The sequence below is a fragment of the Eretmochelys imbricata genome, chromosome 3 (assembly GCF_965152235.1).
Source record: "Eretmochelys imbricata isolate rEreImb1 chromosome 3, rEreImb1.hap1, whole genome shotgun sequence".
Taxonomy (NCBI): Eukaryota; Metazoa; Chordata; order Testudines; family Cheloniidae; genus Eretmochelys; species Eretmochelys imbricata.
Window position 1 is genome coordinate 17,920,531 of NC_135574.1, and position 14,886 is coordinate 17,935,416.

The following is a 14,886-nucleotide window of genomic DNA, read 5'->3' on the forward strand; positions in this document are numbered from 1 at the left end:
TACCTGAACAACCAAGACCAAAAAGACAAATCAAAAAGATGTTGGCTGAAAAGGTAGAAAGTCGAATGGCTAAGCAAGTCGAATGGCAAAGCAAGAAGACTAGGAAGAAAACTAGGATTAAAACGTTGAACTCTTTGTAGATCACAATGCCTGTGATCATTTAAGTCTGGCTTCCTGTAGACCAGGGGGCACAGAACTTTTCCAGAAATAATTCCTAGAGCATATCTTTTAGGAAAGCATCCAATCTCAATTTTAAAATTGCCAGCGATAGGGAATCCCCCACTACCTTTGGTAAATTGTTCCAATCGTTAATTACTCTCACTGTTAAAAATTACCTCTTTTGAATTTGTCTATCTTCAACTTCCAGCCATTGGATTGTGCTATACCTTTCTCTTTTAGATTGAAGAGCCCATTATCAAATATTTGTTTCGCATGCAGGTACTTACAGACTGTAATTAACTCACCCCTTAACCTTTTCTTTGTTAAGCTAAATAAATTGAGACCCTTGAGCCTATCACTATAAGGCATGTCTTGAACCCTCTCCAGTTTATCAACTTCCTTCTTGAAATGTGGGCACCAGAACTGGATACAGTATTCCAGCAACAGCTGCACCAGTGCCAAATACAGAGGTAAAATAACCACTCTGCTCCCACTCAAGATTCTCCTTGACACACTTAAGTATTGCATTAGGCCTTTTGGCCAAAGCATTGCATTGGGAGCTCATGCTCAGCTGATTATCCACCATGATCCCCAAATCTTTTTCAGAGTGTCTGCTTCCTACGATAGAGTCCCCCATCCTGTAAGTATTATTTTATTTTTATTTCCAGATTATTGATAAAAATGTCAAATAGTGTAGGGCCAAGAAGTGATCCCTACTGCACACCACTAAAAACACACTCGCTTGATGATTCCCCATTTGCAATTACATTGAGATCTATTAGTTTTTAATCAATGTAATGTGTGTAATCTTAATTTTATAATGTTCTTGTTTGCATTCAAAAATGTCACATGGTATCAAGTCAAACACTTTACAGAAGTTTAAGTATATTACAACAACACTATTACCGTTATCAATCAAATCTGTGATCTCATTTAAAAAAAAAATCAAGTTAGTTTGATAGGATTAAATGGGTCTCAAGGAGTTCTATGGGAGTTGGGTCTTTTTCAAAAATCCCTGCCAGATTTTTCAAATATGAGGGTAACACAACAGATCTTTACCCATTTAACATATCCATTCTAAGGCATCTGGGGGCATGACAGGAGAAAGCATGAGGGTACCATTCCACACCTTTAATTCTATTTTATTACGACATATACCAAAACTATTCACACTCAACCCATGTTTGGCCTAACACTTGCACAGTTCATTGACATCTGTAAACTCATGCTCTGGCAGACCCCCTAGAGACAGAAAATCCAGTTGGAAACACTTCACCATAAACGCTCAGATTCCAGTCCCCACATACAAGTCTGTTGAACTGCCATTAGATACATTGCACTCCACAGATAAGAGCTATTGAAAGTGATGCCTATGGATAAAGGCAGGTCCCTAAGGTAGTGAGTCCCCATATAACATAGGGCTTTACGGATTAGATCTAACCCTGAATTGCACACAAAAGCAGATGGAATGCTAGTGCAGTATGTGTATAATAAAGTACAGTGTGCCAATTGAAAAGTGAAAACATTTACTAGTGAACATACCTCAAGAGGATTCCAGCCTATTAACTGAATTCTGATTAATGGGCTTAAGAGTTTAGGCAGGCATAAACTAATGTAAGCATCATAATAAGAGTCAGGAAACTTCTGTCTCCATTGCTGAAATTTCAACAGAATATTCCTGATGTTGCAAAAATCTGCATGCACATCTTCACAAATTTTCTTACTCTCCCGTAAGATATTATCTGTGGATAAAATACATTTGTATATACAGAAATATTACTAAAAATATATATGGATGCACAGACTAAAACAGAATACGCATAGACAGCACACATGGAGGATGTATCCATGTGATAAACTCCTTTTTTCATGAATCTTTGACCCTTCCTCTTCTTGGTCTCTGCTAGAATTTATTCTAATATTCCAACTCCCTGAGAAGCTTCTAACAGTTGATCCTTATTTTTTAAAATTCTCCCCCAAAAGATATGGACCTCCCACACCACTCAAAAAACAATTCTATTGGCACAAAACTCAGGACAGACAAGGCTCAGTCTTGAACTAGCTGCAGGTTAAAATGATCAATATCTTGCAAGCTCTATACCAAAAAGCAATGGGGAGATAGACCCACAGCTATTCAGTGCAGGATTTGCTTCTAACCTTAGAAGGAATCAAAATTTCAGACTTTAAAACCACAACATAGTTTTGCCAATGGATAATCATTTTAAAAGCGCTGTAAGTAAGTTAATTATATTTTTCCTCTCCCTCTGAAGCCTGTGCATCTATACCAAAGGTGGGCAAACTATGGCCTGCGGGCCACATCTGGCCCGCGTGACCGTGCTGCCCGGCCCTTAAGCTCCCGGCCAGGGAGGCTAGCCCCTGCCCCTCCCCTGCAGCATCAGCTCACCATGCCGCCAGCGCTCTGGGCAGCAGGACTGCAAGCAGGAATCCTGCCAGGCAGCGCAGCTGTGAGAGCCACCGGTGTAGTGTATTAAATTGCTCCCTGTAAGAATGTGCTACTTACAGTGTACTACTTATGGCTGCCAGTCCTGGTGCTCTGAGCAGCATGGTAAGGGGGCAGGGTGGGGGACAAAGGAGGGGGTGGTCAGGGGATAAGGAGCGGAGGGGTTGGGTGGGTCAGGGGTTCTGAGGGGGGCAGTCAGGGGAGGCACAGCCTTCCCTACCCGGCGCTCCATACAGTTTTGAAAGATGTGGCCCTCAGGCCAAGAAGTTTGCCCACACCTGATTTATACTCAAGGTCATTAGAGAAGCCTACTTTTAACCGCAAGGGGGGAAAATATAGTCTCTACAGAGCTGAAAAAAAATTTCTTTAAAAATAAGCGGCATACAAAATACATGGTAGTGTGGCATCAGGTTCTGTCAGAATTCTTTTGGGATAACCTGTATAATTCACTTATGGCTTCACTGTATGCAAATAATGTGGCCACCCCAAACTCATACTGACAAAAACAATATACCCCAACACACCATTGTATGTTCTCCATATTCCCACCAACAAAAAAATTATTAATTTCAGAATCAAAAGTTGCTCCAGTATATTTCCTCACTATAAGTGCATGACTCAGTTTTCAATTTACGTGTACTAATTTAAAGACATTCTTTTTCAAAAGCAACTTAGCTTTATCTTAGAAATATGTAAGGAGTTTGTTCATTACAAGGCAGTCACTGACCTTTGTTTTTCTGGAAGTCAGTCATCTCTGCTGCAGATAGCTCATCATCACTGGACATGCCCTCATGGTGATCAGATTTCCCAAAACTCTCTCTTGTTTGCCTTCTGCATGTCCTATATTTTGTAATGAACTCACATTAGAGACCCATCATCATATCTATATCTAAGAGAGAAAACTTTTATGAAGGCAGATTATTTTACAATAAAAGTGAAGATAAAAGAGCATGCAAAAGGAAATATAATCAGCACAGAACAACAGAGCAAAAACAGCTACTTTGTAATAAAACGGAGCTAAAAGGAAGTGGAAAACTTGTATAAAATGGTTTTGGAAACTGAGATTAAGACTATCAGGACACTTATCTTTGGGGATGTGTGCCCCTAGTAGGGCCTTCTAACCTTTTCTCCATTAGCTTCTACCCCCACTTCACTCCCAGCTTTCCTGACATCTCCCACCCCACCTTCAATATGGAACTTCAGGTTCAGTTGCCTCTATGCTGGACCATGATACAGTATTTCTTTTAATTGAGAGCTCTGGTGCATAATGGGGTCTGGCACCATAAATCGCAGAGCCCATAAGACCTAGAATTGGAGCACTCACGACTTCATTGTGCAACAGACCATGTAAAAATTCAAAGATGTAGTTGAGTTCCAATTTAACTATAAACATAGAAAGGGGTCATATATTAGACTGCAGATTCCAGAACCCATATATCTGCTTCTGAAAAATGCTCAGTTGTTTACATGAAAAGAAATCTTTTCCATCAATGTAATACTTTTACTTATCACTTAACTGTTCTAAATAATTTACCTAAATGTAATCTTCTTCTTGTACTATTTTTCATCTATTTAATTCCAAAGACATCTTCTATATGCAATAGACTCAATTCGTTACCTTATTTTATTGCACTTAAGTAAAAAACAAGTTTCTTTTGCTCATATTACATGCTTTCAAATGCTTGCTAATAATTTATTGTTTTTTAAACAGAAAGGTCCTCTACAATGATAGTAGTCTAGGATCTAACATGAGATCAAGAAAATTTCTTATGAGCTGAGGGGAAAAGCTACTGATTGAATGAGATGATTTAACAGGTCATTTTCATTTTGGTTGCCCACACAATGATCTAAAGTTTGTTTCTACACAAGTTCACAATACTGATATTGAATTGTAGCTTTTTCCATCATCTCATAAGACATTTTCTTAATACCAATGCATTAGTATTGTTCTCATCTCTGGTGAGAACAAAAGCACTGATGCTCAGATCAATGTAACATGATCATCAAGTAACATCAGGTAACATGATCATTAAGTAACAATATGTGAAAGTTTACTCCAAATAATCCCATTCTAAGTTTTGGAAGGCAAACGAGTTAGTATTCCTTTTGGTAATAAATTAGGCAGAATCCAGGAAAAATGTTAAACAAAAGCTTCACGGTTAGAAATCCTGTATATTTACACTCACCACTGCATGAAAAATAGGAAGTTACTCTAACAATGTGTGATCAAAGTTATATGAATTTATGTTTTATAATTACCTTCGAGCCTCACACTCTTCCAGGAGCTGCTTTCTTTTTTCATCATCTTCCAAGCTGTCGTCAGTTGACTGGACATTCTTTCCTATGAGTAGAAATAGTTGTATAACAACATCAGCTGGTTTGAAATTTCCATTTTCTTGAATACAAAATATTTTTGTCCATAGTCATTTTTTCCCCTCTACAGTTTATTATTTTAGAAATGGCATGAAAAAACTTATCAATGTTAAAGCAGAATAACATTACACCTTTATGGACTGTGTAACAATCTGAAGTGCCAGTTTCTTGATATAACACAGTATGAGGTCAGAGTGTGAGTGATGAAGTTATTGCTTTTTGGTATCTGTTGGAGATGGAAATGAACGTCTTATGGAACACACTATTGACAGTGCTGACAGTGACAATGAATGCTAGAGACTTCTCTCCGTTTGTAAGTCAAAACTGAAACTAGGCAACAATTTTATTCCAATTCAAGAAGTTATTCTAACCGTAAGTATTATGAATAATTACAGTCTGGTTTGGAACCTATATCTAGTGATAAAGAACAGCACCAGACTAGTCCTCCACTAGTGCTGCCTTCTGTTGCTGTTGAGTGCTCACTGTGTCTTGTCCACCAATATCAACTGTTCCTTTTCAGATCTCCTTTTAAGCTAGTAGAGAATAGCCTGATTGGGCTGGAAAGCATCTTAGGGCATGGCTACACTCGAAACTTCGAAGTCCTGCCGCGGGACCACTCCCGTGGCAGCGCTTTGAAGTGTGAGCGTGGTCGTGCGCCAGCGCTGGGAGAGAGGTCTCCCAGCGCTCCTGGTCATCCACCTCCATGAGGGGATTATTTTAGAGCACTGTTTACACTGGCGCTTTACAGAGCTGCAACTTGCTGCGCTCAGGGGGGTGTTTTTTCACATCCCTGAGCAAGAAAGCTGCAGCGCTGTAAAGTGCCAGTGTAGCCACAGCCTTACACATGGGCTACTCACTTGTACCTTGATCTGCACATTATATTATATATATAACACACACACACACACTTGCTGAAAATTTATTTTTAAAAAGTCATGCTAACTTGATAGCAGCTGAACATAAGCAGATTCATTTTTCAGATCCTCTTGCCTACGTTTCAAGAGAGTTATGGCTTGTTGTTGAAGTAGTATCTCCATAGCTGACTCCAGTTCATTAATATGAAGTAGCTGAAATATATTCAATAGATATTACATTTTCAGTTAACTATTAGAATTACAAAAGAAAAGCTGAAAGCAAAAATGTGCAAAAGCAGAAGTAGTTTCCCCAATTATTTTTATACGTAACAATGATGAACCATATACATTATTTTTTCCAATTTGAGTAATAAGTTCCTGTTCCTTTTGGTTAGACCTTTCAGACACAGTACATGATAAGCTGAGAAGTACCATCTATTGAGACATGTGAAAGAACACACAGAATACTTAGAATGGTAGGTAATGTGTTCAGTTTGCAAATAAAAAGATGCTTTTTTCTAACTGCTGCCCTTACAAGCGCAATAGGGTCTCTGGGAATCAAGCTGCTGTCTTCCATGCATTTCACACAACACCACCAGTAATAAAACTTCAGTAGGCCAAAATTTCACCCTCAGTTATACCTGTATTATACCTCACTGTCTTCAAATTAGGCTATCAGACCCCTTTTCAATCTCAATGCCTCCAGTAGGCTTACACGGGAGTAACTGCCTGGAACTTAGTGAGCTATTTTTTCCATGATGCATAAGATGGAATAGATACCAAATCAACCTTAGCTATGTTGGGCTTTGCAGGGATAGAAGGAATAAAAGCAGTAAAAATCTTATTTTTGTCATTTAAGTAAATATGACTTGACTTAGAACATCCACCCACAAGGAACTAAGGTGAAGTAAGGTTCCATTAACACAGTCACTTTTTCAGGGTAAAAATTAAACACAACATGGATACCCCTACCTGAATCACCCCTACTAGAGATCTTGAAATCCACTGGGCTTTCACAAATCCATCCTAGCATGTTGAAAAAAGTGTGACTCACCTGGTTCATTTCAGGTGAGCTTTACAGGCCCATGTTACACTCCGAGCTAATTAAAAATCATCAGTAGTCTAAACTAACTCAGCTGTTCCAGTACTAGGAAGACAGAGAATTATCCTCCTATCACAAGAAATTAGAGAATTCTCTCATCCAAAAGGTTTCAGAAAGACTTGTTGGAGCTTTTAATTCACATGGCCTTACTTTCCTTTTACAGTTTACTTAATAATTTGAAATAAAGTTGTGAAATGGACAATTTTTTTTTTTTAACATTTCAGATTTTTGAATGAATACCTTGCTCATTTTAATGAGCAATCTGCAGTTATTCTCCCTCTTTCTGATATTTAAATAGAGGTTTTAAAGGTAGCGCCTAAGCGCTAAATACAGTAATGCAGACCACATTGCCATTATGTCCTGGGTGGATACTGCTATGTATTCTTTGCCTCACCCAGATTGTAAGAAGCTTGGCTTGCCCTCCCACTCCTTTTAAATGCACATGATGGTTATGATGGGAAGGCTACAGCAAACAGGTGTGCTTCAGCTAGTTAGATATAGCACAGCCAGGTGGTGTAAAAGAATTCCCCCCCAGTTCTGCTAATCCATCTCAATCTAAACTTGAAACCCTCACCCCGTCCATTCTATAATACTGAGTACATTCCTATGGAAGTTTTGAGATGCACACAACTGAGCATTTAGGTGAGACTGTCAATTTAATTTTCAATTTTTACCTAAAACAGCATAATTTATAACTAATGTGTCCCCCTCCCCCCCCCCCCACATATCCTTATTCTAGTCCAATATTTTTATTTTGAAAAAATCTGGTTGTTGGCAGAGTAATACAAGATCTAAAATTATACTCAAGCCATCTGTCAAATACCAAAGCTGCCCAATGTAGTGATGACACAGGGACAGAACATTTAAAAGGGATTTTTTTTTTTTAAAGTACTTTTAGGGTATTATGTTAACAGCAAATTCCCTCTGACAAGACTTGGATTTTACAATCACCACCACAGTTTTACTATTCCCCCCCAAAGAAGACAAATGGAAAATAAGAAAATTAAGTATTTTCTTTAGGCTCGTTAAACAATCTTAAGCATTACATAAAAGATAGCCTTCTGACAGAAGTGCTTTTAAATTTATGGTTTCCCTTTAATATTGTTTCCCCATACTTGGTGGCAACAAAATGTTAACTTCTCGAGGAAGGCGACCATTCTGTTGGCTGAATATCACAAACCTCACCTCATCCCCTTTAAAGAAGAAAAACAAAAAGTTGATACCTTTTCATTCAAACAGTCTATAAGGCTTTCCATGTAAGTTTTCATAGACCTGTAGAATTTGTAATTCAGAGCTGCATTTGAAGACCTCTCTAACTCCTGGATGGTACTCTTTGAGCTTTCAATATCTTGTGTATATTTTTCATGCTCCCTCTGGTGAGCACGATGAAGGTCCTGTAATGATGTCATTCTGAAAAAACCCCAAACATCTGTAAACAACTTAAAGTCAAGTTAAGCCACCTTAAGTTTTTCCCTCAGTCATTGTGTCACATTGCCTCTGTATAAATCCACGGTATGTCCACATCTTGAATACTGTGTGCAGATGTGGTCGCCCCATCTCAAAAAAGATATATTGGAATTGGAAAAGGTTCAGAAAAGGGCAACAAAAATTATTAGGGGTATGGAACGGCTTCCGTATGAGGAGAGATCAATAACACTGGGACTTTTCAGCTTGGAAAAAAGATGACTAAGGGGGGACATGATTGAGGTCTATAAAATCATGACTGATGTGAAGAAAGGATACAAGGAAGTGTTATTTACTCCTTCTCTGAACACAAGAACTAGGGGTCACCAAATGACATTAATAGGCAGCAGGTTTAAAATAAACAAAAGGAAGTATTTTTTGACACAATGCACAGTCAACCTGTGGAACGCTTTGCCAGAGGATGTTATGAAGGCCAAGACTATAACAGGTTCAAAAAAAGACTAGATAAATTCATGGAGGATACGTCCATCAATGGCTATTAGACAGAATGGGCAGGGATGGTGTCTCTAGCCTCTGTTTGCCAGAAGCTGGGAATGGGTGATGGGAAGGACCACTTGATTACCCATTCTGTTCATTCCCTCTGGGGCACCTGGCATTGGCCACTGTCTGAAGACAGGATACTGGGCTAGACGGAACTTTGGTCTGACCCAGTAAGGCCACTGCTATGTTCTTATGCAGCAAGTCTAGTTCTAGGTTAGTAATAACAGTACTTACTTCCATTAGTCCCACTCAATTTAAAAGTCTACTAAGAATTAATCATGCCAGCATTTCCCAATGTGTGGGGGGTGGACTGGCCTTTCCACTGTTCTCCAATCTCAGCTTTCATTTACATGGGTGGTAGCTTAGATGCTGATGATGATACTTCAGCATCAACACAGTTGACTATTTCACTGTTCATCTGGTCATGTAAGAAAGGAGAGGCCAGATACCCTAAAAATCTGCACAATCCACTCTGAGTGCCTGCTCTTTTTGGACAGGCTTTTAGCACTGCAAGGCAGGATTGAATGTGGGCTACAGTTTGCCTCATTTTCCTAAAGTGGGATTCCGCTTCCAACTTTGAAAAACTAAGCAATACATCAAAAAAGTAGTCATTATTATTGACTAGCTGGTCAAATCAAACTAAAGGAAAATAATACAATCACAATTTTAAAAAATCATGTTCAATTCAGCCTTATGTAATTATGCATATTTTAAACACATTATGGTCAAATTAAATTATTTCTTATCCCTGCTGGCTTGCAAGTAGGTGACCTAATTTTTTATGTTCCTAATATAGAATCATAGAATATCAGGGTTGGAAGGGACCTCAGGAGGTCATCTAGTCTAACCCCCTGCTCAAAGCAGGGCCTAATCCCCAACTAAATCATCCCAGCCAGGGCTTTGTCAAGCCTGACCTTAAAAACTTCTAAGGAAGGAGATTCTACCACCTCCCTAAGTAACGCATTCCAGTGTTTCACCACCCTCCTAGTGAAAAAGTTTTTCCTAATATCCAACCTAAATCTCCTCCACTGCAACTTGAGACCATTACTCCTTGTTCCTGTCATCCGCTACCACTGAGAATAGTCTAGACCCATCCTCTTTGGAACCACCTTTCAGGTAGTTGAAAGCAGCTTCAAATCTCCCCTCATTCTTCTCTTCTGTAGACTAAACAATCCCAGTTCCCTCAGCCTCTCCTCATAAGTCACGTGTTCCAGTCCCCTAATCATTTTTGTTGCTCTCCGCTGGACTCTCTCCAATTTTTCCACATCCTTCTTGTAGTGTGGGGCCCAAAACTGGACACAGTTCTCCAAATGAGGCCTCACCAATGTCTAATAGAGGGGAACGATCACGTCCCTCAATCTGCTGGCAATGCCCCTACTTATACATCCCAAAATGCCATTGGCCTTCTTGGCTACAAGAGCACACCGTTGACTCTCATCAAGCTTCTCGTCCACTGTAACCCCTAACATCCTGATTCTCTTTTATTAATTTGATTCTATAGTCAAGTGAACCCAGAATTTAACTTATCTTCTCCAGGAAAATAGGCAAAAAAACATTAATCGCTGCAAAATTCTTCAAGCCAATTTAACCACAATTTTTAAAGCTGATGTCAGTAGGGCTCTGTATGGGTATCTCCATGCACAACTTTCCACAGGACAAGGACCTAAAATTGGTGTTAAGATTTGAGCTTTGTGCTGTTTGCTTAATCTCCCACAACTGTATTACCACCAGTTTTAGCAACAGTGGGGGGTACTAGCAGAGAAGAGCGGAAAGCATTTTAATCAACATTTCATCAAGCCCTTCTGACACCATGTTCACATGACTTTGGCGTGAACAGAATTGTTTAGTCTACATTAGTACTCCATCCCAGGGCTCTGCACTAGTGGTAGAACAGTGGAAGAGATTTTAACAAAAAGCTCCAGGTGAACATTGTGGCAATGTTTACTACCAAGCAAAACAAAAATCTTACTACTATTCTGAATATAGCAGCAAGTACATTACACATAAAACAATAATGCTAATATCCTCTAGTACGTGGAAGAAAGAGTCAAAGAGTAGAGACAGAATGAGATGTAATGTCTTTTATGAACCAGTGTAACAGCACTGTATGTAACACAGAATGTTCAAAACTTGTGTTTCACACTAGTAACACTTACCTTGTAGTCAGTCGCTTCTTTACAATTTCCAGGTTCACAGGTGGCAGTGAAACAGAGGGATCAAACCTTATTTTCATGGGTTGAGATTTATGTAGAGAAGTGTCTACATTAATTCCCTGTGAGAATTAACATTGTTAATTTTTATGAACTTGTTTTCCTCTGGAACTGTAAGCTTTAGCAGGCCCAATGATTAGAATATACAGCAAGTTGTTATTATGTACATAATGTAATACAAATTTCTAAAAAATTAGATGTTTCCTGTGTAAAATGTATACACAGGTAAAGCTGATTATCCAGATATCTCTTTAGTTCTAGCTATGCGTTTTTCCTCTCTCTTCATGAACTGATAAATCCCTACAATTTCCAGGATTGTACAGAACACTTCCATCCTGAAAACTGAGACCTGGTAAATAATATTTTTTAATATGTTTTAATCCCATCTTTACAGCCAACAGTAAATATGCTCTCATTTTTTTCCTTTATATTTTGTTTTAGAACCACATGGTTATATGCGAGATTTCTGGGAATAATTCATGATCTCCTCATGAGGCTTAAACAGTTAATAATATAGAAGGGCTACAGCATATATAAGCATTAAGCAACAGACTGCAGATATAATAGGCATTTACTATAGGGTAAAAATAAATTAAGTAAACTCTAAATTTTATGACAATCGGCGAATATATGACAGATTCCACAATTTGAAAGTAAGTAATTGTGACAAAAGAAGGATTTCAGACAATCACAGCTTAGAAAAGCTTTCAGCCAGTCACAGCTTTGAGCAGGGGATTGGACTAGATGACCTCCTGAGGTCTATTCCAACCCTAATATTCTAGGATTCTATGAAAAGATGTTCTGCATTCTAGGTCAGTTTCAGTTTCCAAATTGATTTAAGGTGTGGTCAATGTAGACAGTATCACACTAATCTAGTCTTGAAGTGACAAAGTCATGCATAACGGCAACAACTCTGAACCTGAAAGAAATGGCTGCAATTTGCTGGCCAGACAGAGGAAAAAATGCCTTTCCAGAAATAACTGCCACACAATTGTCTAATAGGAGCTGGGTATCCAATAATACCAGATTGTAAACACACAGTGGGAAAATAAACCCAGCATCCCTTCAATCATATCCAGACTGAGCTTTAGACAGACTGTTTCTCTTACCTGCCCCAATCTCACCTAGACTAGCTAAAGGAGCACCTATTTGGTCATCAGCACATTGAAAGTGCCATAGTTCATACTCTTACAAAGCCACCCAAATGCCCACATACACACTGAACTGAAAGGGAAACAAGATGGAACCCCGTTGAACGCCACAGGAAAGTGCCCTTAGAAAGGTTAAATAACCAATCTAGTACTAGAGGGCGGGGGGAGGTGAGGGGCACAGTAAGTGTTATGAGTGTTTCTTCCCTTCCCTTATTGATAGTTTAATAGTGTAGGTTTTAGAGGATGGCATTTTAACGTTTTGGTTTGTGAGTACTTTTGTTTTTAAGATCCTTCACAGCAGATACTTTAGCTCAGAGTTTCATTCGCAGACTTTAAGTTGACTCAGATTCTCTGCCTTTCCAAAAAGTCTCCCTCTGCACTGAATAGTGTGGGTAATACACCTTTTCTTTGAGGCTAATGACAATGCTGTTCCTCTGATCAGCTAGCAATGAGAAATCGCTGATCTGCATTAGCACAGTCTTCGCCTAGTTCTATTCTCCTCACACCTAATGAATTAGCATGTCCAATGACCAAGGAAGAAGGAGCTCTAACATTGCTCCCAAACCAAACTATCTTGCATAGCAGCAAAAAGCAACAACAGTGAAAGAAAAAGCACATTACCTGTGGGAGTCTGACTCCTTTGTTTAGTTGCTGTTCTTCCCACATGTTTTGTATTTCATCATCTTCACTTGCTCCATCACTCTTGGGTACTGGAAGTAAAATGAAGAGTAAAGATATGAAAAATAGCAGTTTCTCTCCATCTATCCTTTCTGCACTCCCACCACCATTCCCAAAAATATTTGTTGCTGTTCCTACAAGCCTTACTAAGAAAATCGGACAGGCAGAAAGAACAGCACAGGTGGGATTCTCAAAATGGGATTTAAAGGCCGCAGCAGAAACAGACCTGTACTGAAAATTAAGTCCCTGAGAATACAGTTTCTTAGTTAACTGTTGCTGCAGAGCCAACGCAAGCATAAAATACTGTGCCCTACAAACACATTTTACTTTGCAAATCAAACTGTATATAATCCATACTAAATATATGTAAATATAGATGGTTATTGTTCTACCTACTAGGGCTGTCAAGCGATTAATTGTGCTGTTAAACAATACTATTTATATAAATATTTTTTGATGTTTTCCACATTTTCAAAGATATTGATTTCAATTACAACACAGAATACGAAGTGTACAATGCTCCCTTTATATTTTTTTTATTACAAATATTTGCACTGTAAAAAACAAAAGAAACAGTATTTCAATTCACCTAATACAAGTACTGTAGGGCAGTTTCTTTATCAATAAAGTTGAACTTACAAATGTAGAATTATGTACAAAAAAATAACTGCATTCAAAAATAAAAACAAACAATATAAAACTTTATAGAGCCTACAAGTCAACTCAGTCCTATTTCTTGTTCAGCCAAACGCTCAGACAAGTTTGTTTACATTTGCCGGAGATAATGCTGCCCACTTGTTTACAATATCACTTGAAAATGAGAACAGGCATTTGTATGGCACTGTTGTAGCTGGCATTGCAAAATATTTACGTGCTAGATGAGCTAGAGATTCATATGTCCATTCATGCTTCATGCATCCATGCTGATCATGCTCTTTAAGTGGACTTGTAGGCTCTAATTGTTTTACACTGTTTTGTTTATGAGTGTAGTTATGAAACAAAACAAGTCTACATTTGTAAGTTGTGCTTTCACAATGAAGAGATTGGACTATGGTACTTGTATGAGGGGAACTGAAAAATCCTATTTCTTTCATTTATCATTTTTACAGTGAAAATATTTGTAATAAAAATATGAAGTGAGCGCTGTAGACTTTGTATTCTGTGTTGTCACTGAAATCAATATATTTGAAAATGTAGAAAAACATCCAAAATATCTAATTGGTATTCTATTGTTTAACAGGGCGATTAAAACTGCAATTAATCACTCATCAACAAAACTATGAACTAAGTTCTCATCTTATAAACCTCACTTGAATAAGGAGTGTAGGATTGGGCTCTATGTTCTAACTGCAGAATCGAGAGATTCTGATCTCAGGTTGAATTTGCAATGCTGGCAGTTAGAAAAAAAGCATTTTTTCATTTGTTAAACAAAATGGCTATGAACATTATTGAAAGTCAATATAATGGCTACATCTTAGACCCCTTTAATCCCTCTCGAGTTACTCCTGGTGGAATTCTGCAGCACTGCACAAGCCCAGAATTAACATCCCCCGCAGACTCCCCTGAGGGATAATTGATTTTGACAGGGAGGTGACGGGAAGCTGCAATTACATCTTTTGCCCACCAGGGGCTGGTGTGGCACCCAAAGAGAGGGCAGCCGGCTCACAGGTAGGAGCAGCCAGTCACAGAGAGGGAGGGGGCAGAGGCTGCCTCCCTCACAGCACCCTACCAGTGGGGCCAGGTGAGGAGGCATGGGATATGGGAGGGGGTGTCACACGAGCTAGTGGGGTGACAACATAGAGACAGTGGCTGAATGGAAGTGGGGGTGCAGGAACACATGGGGTCAGGAGAGGTGGGGGTGTGGCTGAATGGGGGTGCAGGGACACACGAAGACAGGGGCAGCTATGCCTGGCTGAGTGAGGTGACAGGGAGG

General features: G+C 39.0%; 1 protein-coding gene across 5 annotated transcripts in view; it reads right to left on the reverse strand.

Moving 5' to 3' along the window:
- Positions 1–14,886, reverse strand: part of GCFC2 (GC-rich sequence DNA-binding factor 2) — a 45,095-nt gene that overhangs the window by 15,564 nt on the left and 14,645 nt on the right. For all 5 annotated transcript variants that reach the window (XR_013345544.1, XM_077812443.1, XM_077812442.1 and 2 more), the window contains exons 5-11: positions 12,897–12,985; positions 11,071–11,186; positions 8,173–8,359; positions 5,937–6,060; positions 4,880–4,961; positions 3,348–3,460; positions 1,702–1,901 (exon numbers count right to left, since the gene is read on the reverse strand). Coding sequence is in view for 4 of the 5 variants with exons in the window: in XM_077812443.1 (XP_077668569.1) it covers positions 1,702–1,901; positions 3,348–3,460; positions 4,880–4,961; positions 5,937–6,060; positions 8,173–8,359; positions 11,071–11,186; positions 12,897–12,985 (911 nt within the window). In the remaining variant the exon portion in view is untranslated. The remainder of the gene's footprint in view (positions 1–1,701; positions 1,902–3,347; positions 3,461–4,879; positions 4,962–5,936; positions 6,061–8,172; positions 8,360–11,070; positions 11,187–12,896; positions 12,986–14,886) is intronic.